At 42.1% G+C, this 17528-nt stretch overlaps 1 protein-coding gene across 2 annotated transcripts in view; it reads right to left on the bottom strand.

Annotated features, from left to right (window-relative positions):
* PRKX (protein kinase cAMP-dependent X-linked catalytic subunit) overlaps positions 1-17528 on the bottom strand; it is a 136596-nt gene that overhangs the window by 15005 nt on the left and 104063 nt on the right. Inside the window, exons 5-8 of one of the 2 annotated variants that reach the window (XM_074992546.1) lie at positions 15406-15501; positions 11043-11100; positions 1387-1464; positions 457-631 (exon numbers count right to left, since the gene is read on the bottom strand). In XM_074992546.1, coding sequence (XP_074848647.1) covers positions 611-631; positions 1387-1464; positions 11043-11100; positions 15406-15501 — 253 coding nt within the window. In that variant the 3' untranslated portion in view covers positions 457-610. Of the gene's footprint in view, positions 1-456; positions 632-1386; positions 1465-11042; positions 11101-15405; positions 15502-17528 lie in introns of those variants that run through there. The other variant, XM_074992536.1, reaches the window with a different exon arrangement.

Here is a 17528-nt window from a genome sequence, read left to right on the forward strand (position 1 = left end):
AGCAACCATGTCAGTCTGTTATCCACCCCGTACGACACCAACACTGCCCAACTCACTTTCAGATCTATAGTATTAACTGCTTTCTGAAAAACTGACAAAGCAGTTGTAGATATTCTTGTTCTTTTGTCATGCTTTCTCCGCTATCAATCTTAGTGCCAATATCTGCTATCTGCCAGTACTTCTATCTTTCCTGAAACCCCTTTGCCAGTCTGCTAGATGTTCTTCTATCTGCAATCTCAGTTTCTCTGTGAGTATCATCATCAGCACCTTGCCTCAATGAGTTGTTAGGGCAATCTGTATCATAGAATCACAGAATACTACGACTGGAAGAGACGTTGAGAGGTCATTGAGTCCAGACCCCTGCCCTCATGGCAGGACCAAGTATTGTCTAGACCATCCATGATAGACATTTGTCTAACCTGTTCTTAAATATCTCCAGAGATGGTGATTCCACAACCTCCCTAGGTAATTTATTCCAGTTGTTTTGTCCACACTGACAGTTAGGAACTTTTTCCTAATGTCCAACCTAAACCTCCCTTGCTGCAGTTTAAGCCCATTGCTTCTCGTTGTATCCTCAGAGGCCAAGAAGAACAAGTTTTCTCCCTCTTCCTTATGACACCCTTTTAGATACCTGAAAAAAACAAAAACTATCATGTCCCACTCTCAGTCTTCTTTTTTCCAAACTAAACAAGCCCAATTCTTTCAGCCTTTCTTCATCGGTCATGTTCTCTAGACATTATTGTTGCTCTTTTCTGGACCCTTTCCAATTTCTCCACATCTTTCTTGAAATGCAGCGCCCAGAATTGGACACAATACTCCAACTGAGGCCTAACCAGTAGAGTGGAAGAATGACTTCTTGTGTCTTGTTCACAACACACCTGATAATGCATCCCAGAATCACTTTTTTTTTTTTTTTTTTTTTTTGCAACAGCACCACACTTGACTCATATTTAGCTTGTGGTCCACTATAACCCCTAGATCTCACTAGAAGCATTAAACTTAATTTTAAAAATGTTTTGCACTGTAATTTAGTAGAAAAATAAAGTCTAGAATACAGTATCTCTAGTAATTATTTTTGAGAAACAGCTATTAATTAGTTCTTCTGTACTGAGATGTACTAACACGATGTAATTTTTGGATTTTAGAGAATTTTGTAATATAAACCCACAGCATTTTGGCAGATGTTAAATATGGACTAATGAAAAGCACATATTTTCAAAAGAATCAATATTTATAAATGTATTATGAATATACATTTCAAATGATTCTGTATTAGATCTTAACTGTATACAGGTGCAACATTATACCTCTATATATTATAAGACGACATTTTTAATAGATGATTTTTGGTCACCATAGCCTATATTAGATTTCTGTACAAAATACCTTTAGTTTTCTTTGAGGTACCGCATCCCATTCTATAGACCTGAACCACCGATGTCTTTTCACATCATCTGCTCCATTCTTTAAATAAAACCAAAACAAGAAAATATAAAGTAATGTGTATGCCATAAAACACTGATCTATGTATTTCATTATAGCTGTTCCCTTCCACTCCCAATCAAGTTCAAACTTTATACTTAAAACATCACAGAAGGGCTTAGGGGGTGTGCAGAGCAGGGGTGCTGCAGCCATAGACAGAGGCACTGCTGTTCTTTTTCCCCTCTTTGGCCGACTCTCATGGGCCGGGTCTACACTAGCCCCAAACTTCGAAATGGCCATGTAAATTTACTAATGGCCATGTAAGTTTACTAATAAAGCGCTGAAATACATATTCAGTGCCTCATTAGCATGTGGGTGGCCGCAGCACTTCGAAATTGACGCGGCTCGCCACCACGCAGCTCATCCCGATGGGGCTCCTTTTCGAAAGGACCCCGCCTACTTCGAAGTCCCCTTCTTCCCATCTGTTCACAGGAATAAGGGGACTTCGAAGTAGGCGGGGTCCTTTCGAAAAGGAGCCCCGTCGGGGCAAGCTGCGTCAATTTCGAAGTGCCGTGGCCGCCCGCATGCTAATGAGTCGCTGTATATGTATTTCAGCACTTTATTAGTAAACTTCGAAATGGCTTTTTGCATGGCCATTTCGAAGTTTGGGGCTAGGGTAGACATAGCCATGGAGTGAAGAGAAAGTTCACAGCTTGTTGCATTCCTCCTCTGACCCTCCCCATAGCAGCTGGGAGCAAGATGAAGGGGCATAAGCTGTGCACTGTCCCCTTGTTCCCGGGTCATCATTGGAAAAGGTACCTATGTACAGCTGCTGATCACCCCCTCCTGTCCTAACCTCAGCGGGGAGGGGGACAGACAGCCCCTTTCACCTGCCTGGCTGCCTGCTGATTAGCAAGGAAACCTTCAGGACAGCCCCAGGTGCTCAGCTGCAGCCAGCCAGCTTTATCTTGCTGGATTGCCGCATTGGGGTGCACCAGCTTACTTTCACCTCTGGTTCAAGGTTTGATAAGCTCCAATGTGCATGAAAACCATCTAGGGGCTCTGTAATAGGAAAAGAGTGCAGGAATTCACTTGAAGGAAAAAATAATATGAAAAAATGAGGCAGGAGTAAGTGCTGTTGAGCCTTGAACAACTGGACTGATTACTTTGGTTGCGTTCTCCATTTAGGGCAGGTCTACACTAAACCTTACAGTTGACTGCAGATATACAATTATAGCTATGGCAACTTTGTAACTAGAATCAACATATCTGCATTCTATTTTAAGGTCTGTCCTCACTGAGGGAGGTAACAGGGGGCATTTCTCCCATCGACCTCTCTTATTTTTCATGAGTGAGGAGTACAGAGTTGATTGCTGAACCCAGAGGCAGATTTCGCACATCTTTACCAGTGCACCAAATTGAACCCCAGGAGATTGACCCTTTGCAGAAGTGAAGACAAACCCATATGCTCCCTCAAAGTCAGTGGAGAAGCAGATTCAGATTAAGGAAGCTCTCTATGTAAGTAGCAAGCATTTGACTCAGTTATCAGTTAGTTCTAGGTTATGAAACAAGCCTAAGATCCAGATCAGTGCACGAATATGTTATGAAGGGAAATTAAATGAACTAAACATTAGCCATTCCTTAGATTTGCCTTCTTGGATTGTTTGTTTAAAAAAAAAAAAAAAAACACTGAAGAGGACTCAAAGAATTGATAATCTAAGGAAATGTCATTTACCCTTTGCCAAGATTTAGAAATTTTGCTTTCTTTTCTGAGAACACTGAGTACACCAGAGATATGACAATTTTGGGTAATGGCAGAAGTGCTATGGGGGCTGTCAAGCTTCCTACATTGCTCTGTGCCTTCCCAGAAGCAGCAACATTCCTCTCTCTCAGCTCTGAGGTGGAGGCATGGCCAGTGAGCTCTGCGAACTGCTTCTGCCCCAAGTGGCGGTTCTGTAGCTCTCGTTAACTGTAGTTCTTGCCCAATGGAAACTGCAGGGGTGGTACAGCAGTTACAGAGGTCCCGTAAGGTCATGGAATCTGAGACCACCATGACAAACTGGCAGCATTAACGAGAGTCAAACTGAATGCCTGTACAAGCAAGCCTATGTGATAAACCCTCTGCACCGGCTGAAGAACTTGTAGTTGTGCAGAACTGAAGTGTTTCTTCTCACTGGTTTACATAACAAAGGGTACTAGCTAAAATTAGGTCTGGATTCAGATATAAGCCTATGGTACAGAAGTATTTTCATCATGGAGCTGCATTCGTGACCATCTTGACTAAAAGCCATTGTTCATTCTACTTTTCATTAAACTTACCTAATTTTTTTTTAAACTTTATTTTTGCTTTCTCAACACCCCCTGGCAATGAGTTTCATAGATTGATCCCATACTGCGCAGTACTTCCTTGTTTGTTTTTAAACCTGTTGCCTATTAAGTTGATTGGGTGAGCCCTGATTGTTGTGTTGTATGAAGGGATAAACAACATGTATTTACTTTCTACACACTATTCATGATTTTATAGGCCTCTCTGGAACTCTCCTTAGACATCTTTTCCAAGCTGATGTGTTCCAATCTTTTCCATCCCTCCGTATACAGAAACTGTCCAATACCTTCATGATTTTGTTGCTTTTCTCTGTACTTTTCCAGTTTTGATACATGTTTTGAGATGGTAGCGGTACATACCAGAACCGCACACAATAGTCAAGGTCTGAATATGTTGAACTAACAGATTTTTTTTGCTGATCCTTATTAGACCAGGCTATTTACCTGCTTCCATTGTGGGGAGAAAAACAAACAAACAAACAAAACCACAGTGCTTGATTCCTACTCTTCAGTCTCCTATTTTTTTTTAACTAGTGAATGATCCATGAATGAATCTTCCGTCTCCTCCTATGACTGCTACATTAACTGATTACCTTTGTCCACGTGCTTATTGACATCCCCAATTAATCTAATAGACAGATGAGACATGATTTCCTTTTTCAAAAGCTACGTTGACTCTTCCCTAATACATTGTGTTCTTCATGTCTGACTGGCTGAAACTATTTAATATTGAAGTTAGGTGAACCAGCTTTTAATTTCCAGAGTAAACATTAGAGCCTTTACAAAAAAAGGTATCGCAGTTAGACTATCTATCCTCCAGTCATCTTTTACAGAGTCCAACTTCAATGATAGGCTACATTCCACAGTTCGCAACTCCACAGCTGAGTTCTTTCAGAACTCTTGGGTGAATATCTGGTCCTGATGACTTACTACTGTTTATTTATCCAACTGCTCCAAAACCTCACCTATTGACACCTGAATCTGGGATCATTCAAGTTTGCCACCCAGAAAGAATGACTCAGGTGTGGGAATCTCCCTTAAATTCAGTGCAATGAAGACTGATGCAAATAATTCATTTAGCTTCCTTGCAACAGCCTTGCTTTAGTGCTTCCTCAGCAATTTGGTCATCCAGGCTATGTCTACACTACAGAGTTATTTCAAAATAACTTTGCTAGCATCCAGGCTATACATGTGATATTTCACAATTAAATCAAAATAGTGGATGTGTTATTTCAAAATTGGTAACCCTCAGTGCAGGAGGAATAAGCTAAATTTTGAAATAGAAATGCTGTGGCCACACTGGCCCCCTCTTTTTGGAAGGGGCGCATTAATGAGGGATTTCAAAAGATGCCAATGAGGTGCTGACATGAATATGTAGCGCCTCATTAGCATAATGGTGGCTGTGCGCGATTCAAAAGTGCTACTTTTGGAACATTGCAGCCCATGGAGATGGGGTTTTTTCGAAAGGGCCCCCTGACTTCAAAAGCCCCTTCTGCCTATTTGGTATTAGGAAGAAGGTGCTTTCAAAGTTTGGGGGTTCCTTTAAGAGGCCCATCTACATGGGTGGCGGCATTCTGAAAGTGGCACTTTCGAATCGCACACGGCTGCCATTATGCTAATGAGTTGCTGTATATTCATGTCAGAGCCTCATTAGCATCTTCCAAAATCCCTCATTAGCATGCCCCTTCTGAAGGGGAGGAGTTTCAAAATAACATATAATGGGCTCCAATAGCACTATTGCAAAAGAGCGCTGTGTGTTTGGAGAAGCTATTTTAGAATAGCTGGGTGCTATTTCAAAATGCATTTTGTTCGTAGTTGTGCTATTTCAAATAGGGCTGCAGTGTAGCCATAGACCTGGGGACACTCTGATTGTTTGACAGGCTTTTGATGCACTTAATTTGTTTTGCACTTACATGTTTTTGTTAGTTGCTCTTCTATTTCTTTTTCAGTCTGCCAAAAGGAGACAAAACTAAACTCTTCCAGTGATTAAGTTTCCCTTTCAACCCCAAACAAAATCTTCAAGCTTCTGTAGCTGGAATTTCACACATCTGTCATGGAAACTGGTTGGTGCAAATTCATGTGACCTATTACTACAGTAACTGTTTCTGAAAAGTGAAACTACAGAATTTTGCAGTTAAATTAAAGGGTCATTAGTGAGATTTCCACCATACTACACAAAACAATGGACCGTTTCTCTTTACCCAGTTGCTACAGCAATTCTATCAGGATTGAGCTTTACTGCTAGCACTGTGGTAACCCTATAATATACCGAAGCTGCTCAGTTTCAAAATGCAGCACTGTTCAAATCCTAACATATGATATTTATGAAAATGCACAAATTAAGATGCATATTATATCCTACTAAAGAAAATGATTAACTGTCTTTCCCATGACTAATTTTATTTGGCCCTCTTAGTACTCACTGACATGCTTATTCCTCGCAATGGCTAAAGCAGAGATTTAGTGCTGACAGCAACAAGCTGACCTTATAAAACCATAGTTTTAATAGACCTTTGCACCTGCAGTTTCAAATCTTCATAGTTTCTCTATCATAGGTAAATTATACTTAATGCAAATATATGGCATTAATTCCTATACCTACACATTGGCAACAAAAAAAGATTTCTAGCCTATTTCATATCCCAGACATGAGAACTCAGCCTATACATATATAGTACTTGATGGACTTAGTTTTTTTCATTCCTCCCTGAAGGCTAAAAGGAATGCAGTGTTCCAAAATGTTTTTAGCTCTAACTTCGTCCATCTTCTGTTATTAAAACAAAATTCCACTTTAGGTTTTCCAGATTTATTTCACTGGCTATCATTACTTCCTTAAGTATTTTGCGGGGAGGGATAGCTCAGTGGTTTGAGCACTGGTTTGAAGCCTATGGAACAAACAGGAAGAATTAGAGGCCCTGGCACTGTCAAAGAAGTATGAGGTGGTTGGAATAACGGGGACTTGGTGGGACAATTTGCATAACTGGCGCGGTCATGGAAGGTTATAAACTGTTTAGGAAGGAAAGATGGGGTAGCAAAGGAAGAGGCGTTGCACGCTGTGTGAGGGAGAGGTATGATTGCTCAGAGCTCCAGTATAAGGAGGGAGAAAATCCAGTTGAGTATCTTTGGGTTAAACTTAAGAGGTGGAAGTAACAGAGGTGATGTTATAGTTGTGTCTGGTGTCTGCTATAGACCGCCAGATCAGGGAGAGGAGATAGATGAGGCTTTCTTCAGGCAGCTAAGTGAAACTTCCAAATCACAGTTCCTGGTTCTCATGGGAGACTTTAATCATCCGGACATTTGTTGGGAGACCAAGACATCAGCACACAGACAATCCAGGAAGTTTTTGGAGAACACTGGGGATAACTTCCTGGTACAAGTGCTGAAGGAACTGACCAGTGGTCGTGCGCAACTTGACTTGCTCCTCAAACAGAGAAGAACTAGTAGGAGAAATAGAAGTGGGTGGAAACCTGGGTGCAGCGACCATGAGATCATAGATTTCAGGATCCAGACAAAAGGAAGAAAGGTGAGAAGTAACATACAGACCCGTGATTTCAAAAGAGCAGACTCTGACTCCCTGAGAGAACTGATAAGCAGGATCCCTTGGGAAATGAAGATGAAGGGGAAAATAGTTCAGGTGAACCAGCAGTATTTTAAAGAAGTCTTACTGAAGGTCCAGGAACAAATCCCACTGCATAGTAAGAAATACAAACATGGTAGGAAACCAGCTTGGCTTAACAGGGATATCCTTAGTCAGCTTAAACTCAAAAAGGATGCATACAAGAAATGGAAGTGTGGACAGTTGACTAAGGAGGAGTATAAACATATGGCCGGAGAATGCCAGGGAGTAATCAGGAAAGCAAAAGAGCAATTGGCACTGCAGCTGGCAAGGGATGTGAACAGTAATAAGAAGAGTTTCTACAGGCATGTTAACAATAAACAGGTTATCAAAGAAGGTGGGGGGCTGTTACTGGATGAGGGAGGTAACCTAGTGACAGATGATGTAGGAAAAGCTGAAGTACTCAATGCTTTTTTTTGCCTCAGTCTTCATGGACAAAGTCAACTTCCACATGACAGTCCTAGACAATCTAGTATGGAAAGGTGGAGAGCAGCCATCTGTAGGGAAGGAACAAGTTGAGCTATCTAGAACAAGTAAATGTACACATAACCATGGGTCTGGATTTAATGCACCCAAGGGTACTGAGGGAATTTGCAGAGGTCATTGCTGAACCTTTGGCTCTTATCTTTGAAGACTCTTGGAGATTGGGGGAGATATCAGATGACTGGAAAAAAAGGCAAACGTAGTGCCCATCTTTAAAAAAGGAAAGAAGGACAATCCAGGGAACTATAGACCCGTCAGCCTTACCTCAATTGCTGGGAAAATAATGGAGGGGATCCTCAAGGAATCCATTTTGGAGCACTTGGAAGAGGGGAAAGTGATCAAAAGTAGCCAACATGGATTCACCAGGGGCAAGTCCTGCCTGACCAATCTGATTAGCTTATGTGAGAAAGTAACAAGCTCTGTGGACATGGGGAAGTCACTAGATGTGATATACCTTGACTTTAAAGCTTTTGATAGTGCCTCCCACAACATTCTTGTCCATAAGTTAAAGAAATATGGATTGGATCCTTGAACTATAAAATGGATACAAAGCTGTCTTGATGGTCAGGCCCAACAGGTAGTGGTCAATGGCTCAATATCTGGATGGAAAGAGACCTAGAGGTTATGGTGGATGAAAGGCTGGATATGAGTAAACAGTGTGCCCTTGTAGCCAAGAAGGCTAAACGGCATACTAGGGTGCATTAGGAGGAGCATTTTGAGCAGATCTAGAGAAGTAGTTATTCCCCTCTATTCAGCACTGATGAGGCCACATCTGGAATATCGTATCCAGTTTTGTGCCTCCCAGTATAAAAAGAATGAATTTGCTGGAGCAGGTTCAGCGAAGGGCAACAAAAATGATTAAGGGGCTGGAGCACAAGACCTATGAGGATAGGCTGAGGGATTTGGGCTTGTTTAGTTTACAGAAGAGAAGACTTAGGGGTAATTTACTAGCAGCCTTCTACTTACTGAAGGGGAGCTCTAAAGAGGAGGGTGAGAAACTGGTCTCAGTGGTGTCAGATGGCAGAACAAGGAGTAATGGTCTGAAGTTACAGAGGGAGAGGTGTAGGTTGGATATTAGAAAAAACTACTTCACCAGGAGAGCGGGGAAGCACTAGAATGCATTGCCTGGAGAGGTGGTGGATTCTCCATCCCTTGAGGTTTTTAAGTCCCCGCTTGACAAGGTCCTGGCTGGGATGACTTAGTGGGGGTTGATCCTGCTTGAAGCAGGGGCTGGAGTAGCTGACCTCCTGAGGTCCCTTCCAGCCCTATGACACTGTGATTCTATGATTTATACTGTTCACTTTGTCATTCCCAATGCCACCCAAGTGCTCTCTCTGGTCAGTCCTTCAAACCTCTATAGATGTCCAGATTTCCTTTACAGCTTTTATTTGCAGACGTGTATTTTTAGAGCATATACACTCTAACGCGTTAAATGTATCACATTGCTAATAATTTCCTTCTTGGGGAATGTGATTCCAAACAGGGCTTAAACTCCTGATAACCTACAACCACTTCTACAGCTATAGCCCTACCACACTGCTCTTTATTGTTTTTACTTGATGTCATAAGAAGTCTCTGTGGCCTTTTATGCTCAAAGTTTGTGCTGTGTATAAAAGGCAATATGTTCCATATACAAGTGTTTTGTTTATGCACTTGGACAGGTATCTACGGTTTCCCATCAGCAGTTGGATGCTACCAGATGGCTGATTTCCTAAAGTAAATCGGAGACTTCTGACTTAGAAAATAATTGTCCTTAAAGTGATCTTTTAAATATATATTTTTTTCTAAATACAGAAACAGGTTATTCTTTGCTGTAAATAAAGTTATAACAAATTAACTCTTGGTTGTTTGTACAAAAATCGAAGTGTCGCTTTCTCTCTGCAGAATAGTGAGGGTTTTTTTGTTTTACAGATCTTCTTTTTATGTAAATATCACAAACAATAAGCACAAAAAAAGATTTTATGTCTCAGGCCAGGTCTACAGCAGGATGAAAAAAATCAATTTGAGATCTGCAAGTCCAGATACATGTTTTATTGCCACATACACAGCAGGTGGTCAAGAGAAGAAACTCTCCTGTTGATGTCCCTTACTCCTCACAAATGCCAGGAGTACTGTGGACGATGGCAGTGCCATGCCAGTTCGATTTAGCATGTCTCCACTAAATGCATTAAATTGAACCCCAGTCAATGTAGTCTCAGAGCTGATCTGACAAAACATTTATCTGTATGCTTAACTTTAACCTTCTGATTAGTCTCACAAATGTGAACTTGGGGTTTGTACTGATACTATTATATAAATAGGACTATTCACAAGTAAGAAGTTAAGCACAGGCTAAAGTCATTTTCTGGATCAGAGCCCCTTACAAAATATGTTACTTATCCTCTGCTAACTATGATTCTTGGAGATGTCCTAGTTAGGACAGATTCCACTGTAAGTGACTGATAACTAACATCCTCCCTGGACAACGACAATGACAGAAAAAGACCATTTGTCAAATTAAGCCAATTTCGTATAGAATGCCTTCACCTCTTAAGAATTTTTTTTTTTAAATAAGTAGGGTAGGTGGTGTAGTAATTTTCCAACTGTTCAAAGCATGTAAACAAAACAGTTTGAAAATACTTAATATTTTAACCTTCTAGTCACTCACTGGTATGCTTATGCATACAGGTGCCGGTTGTTCCCATGGGGAAGGTAGTCATTATAACTGGCCAAAGCAATAGAAGTGGAAAGGAAAGGAGCACATCTGGAGAAAGGGCCAGTTGGCAGCCCTAATGAAACAGATGAACCCTTCTCTCTCTCTCTCTCACTCACTCACTCCCCTCTGGTTCGGCACCCTCAGGGCCTGACCAATCCCAAATAAGGGTGTTTGCCAGACCAAGAGATGTCAATGACCCTTCTAGCTGCCATCCCCTGCTCTCTTCCCAGCCACCAGGTTCTGTTCCTGGCCTTGGCTGGACTCCAACCCCCAGCTCCATTCCTGAACACCCAACCAACCACTGGATTCCAAGGCCCCATCTCCTGCCACCAGCTTCCAGGGCTCTCTGGTCTAGCAATACCCACGGTCAGACCACACCAGAGCATCCCAGACCAAAGATTACATTTGAACTTAATTTAAATGTTTAATCTAAGTAACGAAGCACTCACAAGTGGACTCAAAATTCATACATTTATGTTTTAACAACTTCTAAACACTAACCTTCATATTTCCCAATCGCCTTGTCCTGTCAACCACCAGAAGCTTCTTAATAAGGTCTCTGTTACAGAGGAAAAGTTTGTCATTTTTTCCCATTATGATATGCATATTTCAGACCACTAAAAGCACTTCTATTTTACCACAATGGACATTTTGTGCATTTAAACAGTTTCAGATTTCAGAAGATTTTACATTCAAAAGGTGCAAGGCTGGTATGAAAACAGGTAACCTATTTCAGAAGAATGGAGGTGAATCTCTCGAGAGACTGTAGTTCCTATTTAGGATACAAGTTTTTTGATGTCCTTAAGTGTCCAATCTTCCTTTCCATTTCGTTAGGCATTCCAAATCTCAAGTCAAAACTGAACTTTGTCCAGAGCATGGTTCTAGGCTAGACCTTATCACAAATTAAAAACAGAATTTTCTTTTTTTTCAGGTTCGGTAATAATGTACTGAAGTCTACCCCAGTTAAGAGGAGAAAATCTGTAACAGCAAGTTCTCAGCTAAAAACATAACGGGGACTAACTAGCCTGCATTCATAAGTCCTCCACAGAAAATGAAATGTATACTTGGAGACACCCCCCAAAAAATTGTTTTATGAACTTTGCATAAAGCTAAACAACGTTTTAAAAAGAGGAGGCTACACTTAGGAAGCAAAAAGTAATATATAAACAAATTTGTATGTACTATGTTCATAACAAAAATCATCAAATTCTGTTGTGTAATTCCAGTGAAAATTCAGAGTAATTCTATTAAGACCTGGTCTACACTACACATCTTATGTTGACCTAATTATGTCAGTGTATACACTACAGCCTTGTCCCACCAATTTATATGCCCTACACCAACATAACTACTCCAACTCCATAAGAGAAGAATGGTGACAGAGAGAAGAATGGCTTATGTTGGTGTAGTTGTTGGAGATGGTGTCTGGGTGTGTACTGCACTACCTACAAGATCTGTTGGCGGTCTAAATTTTATGGCTCCATACTAGAGCTGTGAAACTGACAAGAAAGTCAAGCAGGTAGAGCGTAGGTGCCAGCTGGACTACTGCCTAGATGTTCCCTCTCTATAGGAGGTGAGGAAATTGGCCACAGGGAGCAGAGGGAAGCTAAGCTCCCAGAACAGAGCTGCATGGGGGGCTCTGCACTTCACACTGCCTCTCTTAGGTCAGCAGAAGCACTCCCTGTGACGATATGCATCGCTGACAGAAAGAGGGTAGTAATTACTGCTATGGCTGTAAACTGACCTAACATAGGGCTGTGGTGTTGATATGCCCTAACTCAACCTACATCAGGGGACTTACCCTGGATATACAAAGGTAGAAAGGAGAAATGTAGCCACAAGTTTCCCGAATGGATCAGATATTCTTTCAATGGTTATATTTTGAACTATCTATGATTTAACTTCTTCAATGGGAGCAAAGTAATAGTTGTGTTTGTGCCACTAACCAATACCTAAGACAAAGCACACAGGTTAGCCATCTTTGCTATTCTGCAGCATAGTGAACTAAGAGGAAATACTGCAAACTTCCTGGCACATATCTCCAAGTGACTTCAAACAGGAATTCCTCACAGAAAGCCTGTGAAAAATCAGATATTGATCTAAATCAGCAATAGTTTTTCCATTGAGAAACCAGCTTTTATTACAGTAAGAAGGCAAATACGGGGGACCACACCAGGATGAAATAAATCATTGCTCAAAAGACCAGAGAAGATTGTACTGCATGTCCTAGAGGTTTTAAGGATAGTGAACTGATAACAGATTTGCTAAACAGCTTCAAAACTTCCATATTTAGCAAAGCAAATTTTTCTGAAACTCAATGGAAAAAAATAGTCAGCTGCCACATATACAGGAATACAAACATGAAACTGGAAGGAGATTTCTTAATCTCCCATAAACATTTCAGACAGTCAATGACTGGATTTGGACTCAATCATATCATTCAGTCATTTGTCGTTTTTCCTTCTCCTTCTAGTCTAACCAAGATGATGCTTTTAGGGAGGATCAAGGGAAATGAGAAACATCTAACCATTATTGTTCTAAACAAATACCCTTTCAAATAGAATTGTGGCAAGTAATTTAAATTAGAAATAAAGAGCTAGATCTATTACTGGATCACACTGGTTAGAAACAAGTTGTGAGACTGCTTACTGTGCTATTTAAAGCAGCACTGCGTGATTCAACTGATGATTTCTAGCAGAATAAGGTTAACTGCTCCTCAAACTAGCCTTGCAAATGCAAAAAATATACAGCTCAGATACAAACTGGGTCAGTGATGCTGAGCTGCTAATGGAATAGAACAAATTCAGATCAGAGTTCCTTCTCTGAGTGCATCCACCATAACACCTGCATCAAGAGACAGTGTAGTGCTTCCTTAATATCCTACTTTATACAAAGTTTTGTGTGTGTGCAAACAGTCCATTAAATACAGTCATGAATTCGAGTGGGCGCCAACATCTTAAAGCTTCTGGATAATAATTTAGGCTATAGCAACACCCCATTGTTATGAACTTTCAAGACACAGGAGAGAAACTCTTCAGGACAAATAGGTCATCCTAAAAACCCAAAATCACATTAAAACAGAGTGGCCAGAGAGGTGGCTGACAAGCCTGTTAGTAGTTCTACTTTTTGAGAGGGAATGGAGTGGGGGAAGGGGCAGCTATCCAAAAAAAACCTTCAAAAAGAGGGATTATTAAATTCTCGATCCATGTCCAAAATGGATATTGAAAATAGATTTGTACAAGAAAAGGAAAATGGCCAGGGAATGCAAGTTCAGGAATTTCACATGTACAGGAGGAAAAGGAATAAAACACAGAAATTGTTGTGGGAAAGTCAAATAACCTGTCAACAAAACTAATATTAAAGGCAGAGTGAAGAGCAATATGAAAAATACATAGGGTTAGACATAAGTAAAAAAAAGGCAGGAGTTCACAAAGGGCTTTACCAGCAATAGCAAAAAATTTGAACATAAAAAAGTGGAAGAGGAGAAGGTGGTATGGCATTGTCAGATCAACAGTCCACAAAAGCAGCTGTTTTCTTTCTGGATCATAGGGAACAATATAAACATAAAACACAACAGCTGAAAAAGGCTTCAGTATTAAAGGGTCAGATCAAGACTTTTCGAAGAGTTTTTACTTGCAAGCATTATGGAAATGTTGTGAAGGAAAAATTATCTGAACACAGCCTGTATTGGGTGGTGGGAAGAAGGGAGGTGTCAAAAATTATTCTTAAGCAAAAGATCCATGTGACAGGACAGATGGAGTCAAAAATGGAAGAGAATAGGAGTTGGGTTCATAGTTTAAAAAAAAAAAAAATCAGGGAGTTTGGTTAAGCTAATGGGGAGAAGTCAAGGAAGAAATCTTAGTGGTAAGAAGGAATACAGAACTGAATAGTGGGAAATAAATTAGGAGTGAAGCAACAGATTGGTGAGTCAACAGCATAAAGCTGCACTGGATGAGCTCATCCAAAAAGGTATAAAAGGAAAAAGAGAAGGCCAAAGAACAGTACCCTTTGAAACCCTCACAGGAAAAGGGAGGGAAGAGAGATTATTCATCAAGACACACACTAAAAGGATACCCAGAGAAGTAGTTAGACAACTAGAAAAACAGTACGACGGGGTAGGATACCTAACATAACCTAAACGGTGATTATGGCCACCTGTCTCGACTGAGCAATGGAACTTTAACACACATTCTGAGTGCAGAGACTAGAACATCTTTCATGGCATCAGGATGTATCAGATGATACAAGTCTGCGATTACTGTGTAACTGAGAAGTACAAACAGATGTCAACTATACCAAAGATTTTATTGGTTTTTCTCATGATGGCCTGGTCACCAATGCCAAAAATCAGTTTTGTGCTGTTCATCTTCTGGTCGTGTCCCCAGAAATTACTGCAGACAGCACACCTGAAGATGTGCACTCTTTGTTGAGAAGGACTGTATTAAACACAAATCAATGAGAAGAGGAAACCAAGGCCAGAAGCATTTCAATGGCAGCCACTGTTCAAAATATATACAAGTATAGGGTATTAGGCTCCATCAGTGTAAGTAGATATAAAATCTGGAGCACACTCATCAAACGTACTGATACAGCTTTAATAATGGTGTCTGAAAAGGTATTCACAAGAAGTGGCAGAGAAAAAAATAATTTACTAGTTCAAGTCTATTTAAAATGTAATTTGTATTGAAAATTTAATTTCTATTGAAGATTTTCACTTTGATTTCAAGACTAAATTTATTCCAAAATATTTTCCAGCAGTATTTTAAGATACTTCAAGAAGGTATCCTTCTGGGCAGATCCTTTCAAATATACTAAAGAGTTAATTAAAAATAAACATGCCAGTGCTGAAGTCTGGTATACTTACTTCACATACAAATCCAAATGTCTGGGAAAATCTATTTTGCCAGCAAGAATCTTCTGATATATACCAAATGGGTTGTCATCAAAAAATGGAGGAAACCTATTAGAACAAAACAATCACAACACAGATTTTATAGTTATCTGAAAAAGTGCATAAGAGTATTATGCTGACATTTATTTTGTATGCATTCAGGCCTTATGTATTAAGGTCAGGATTAACCATACCTGTGTAACTAAATTGATGGAGCTATTCTGCAAAACACAGAATGCACCACATAACCAGAACACATTAATCAAATAACAAAATACTGAGAACATTTTTTAATATTGCGACAGAAAAATCAGTTACATCTAGTGAGGGAAGAGTTCTCTTGCAGTGGGAGGAAGAGTTTGGTGGTTTGAGCATTGGTCTGCTAAACCTGGGGTTGTGAGCTGAATCCTTGATGAGGCCATTTAGGCAAATAGATGTCAGGGATGGTGCTTGGTCCTGCCAAGAGGGCAGGGGACTGGACCAGATGACATCCCAAGGTCCCTTCCAGTTCTAGGAGAGGTGTGCTTTGGCTTCTTCCTTATTGGTGAAAAGTAAAAGAGGCACTCATCATACAAACTCTTCCCTTCTGGTCACCAACTCTTCACTAACTACATCCATTCATTCACTATCAAGATGGCACAGAACCCTCATATGAAGAATGCCGTAGAGTTGATTAGTACTTTACCATGAATGTCATGGGGCCAAAATGAGACTTCTCAGGCCATGAAGTAATCCAAATTCTGCAGCTGGTATACAATGCAGTAGATGGTTTTCCACATGGGTGTGTCTACACGTGCACAGTATTTCGAAAAGACCGGCCCTCTTTCGAAAGAGTGAAGTGAGTGTCTACATGTACCATGCACCTTTTGATGTGAAATCAAAGGAACGCAGCCCAGACATAGAAAGCTGGACCCCGATCCCACATGGGAAAAGTGCCACCCATTGAAAAACAACGTCGAAAGAAGGCACGTGTAGATGTGCCACGGCCCGCTCTTTCGAAAGTGGAGTCCTCCATGACGGTGCCCAGTCTGAGCGTGGAGACGCCCTGCCCCACCAAACGGAGCTCTATGACCTGCGCGTCCAGCCGCTCTTAAAGCCGCACAGACCCAGAAACCCCATGGCAGGAAGCTGAGAGCAGGCAAGCTGCGAAAGCATGACCTCCAGGCAGCATGCCCTCTCAGCCACACCTGACAACACAGAGAGGCACATGGCCAGCACCCGGCAGTCCCCCGAGCCCCGGAGTCCCCCCCTCAGAGCCCCCACTGGGCTCCCAGGGGTCTGTCCCCGAAAAAAAGAAAAGGGCCCCCTCCCAGACGGACCGTGAACTGAGAGACCTCCTGGGCCTCTGGAGGGAAGAGGAGGGCCGCTGCCTTTGCCCGCCTTGCCCAGGGACTGACCAGCCAAGGCCACCTGGAGCAAGTCCGGAGCAAAATTAAAGAGTTCCGGCAGGGCTATGCCCGGCTCTGGGACGAGGCCAGGCGCTCCACCTACCCTTACTATAGGAAGCTCCATAACTTCCTGGGGCCCCAGGACAGCTCCCCACCAAAAGCAGTCCTGGACAGCTCGGCAGACCAGCTCGAGCCAGAGGAGCTGCAGGAGCCAGGACCAGTCAGCCCGAGCCAGGGGGTGGACACCACCCGGGACTGGTCCAGCAAGGAGGGTGACCTTGTCATCGACGTCCCCTCATAGTCGTTCAGCTGGGCCACAGGGAGCCGGGCGTCCCCGGAGATCCTCAAGGTCCCCCCAAGTAAGAGCACAGCAGGGCCAGCACTTTTAAGCGCAGGGCAGGTGTGGCAACCCTGACAGTAGCCTGGGTCCAGACCCAGAGCCCAGGGCCACACACCCCAGCCGGCCACAGCCCGGAACATGCCCTCAGCACCTGCCAGCGCCACCTACCACCCAGACCCATCGACAGTTCCAGGCACCCAGCTGCCCCGTGGGATGCCCGTGGGCCAGCCCACACCCGTGGATGGTTCCACCCAGGGGGGAAGCCTGTGTGCACTTGATGCCACAGGGTGCCATATCCACCACAGCCAGGCCCTGGGAAGGTCTGGGGAGGCAGGGTCCCAGGGGGAATGGGGACGAGGTCCTGCTTG

Source organism: Carettochelys insculpta, chromosome 1, assembly GCF_033958435.1.
Source record: "Carettochelys insculpta isolate YL-2023 chromosome 1, ASM3395843v1, whole genome shotgun sequence".
Lineage (NCBI taxonomy): Eukaryota > Metazoa > Chordata > Testudines > Carettochelyidae > Carettochelys > Carettochelys insculpta.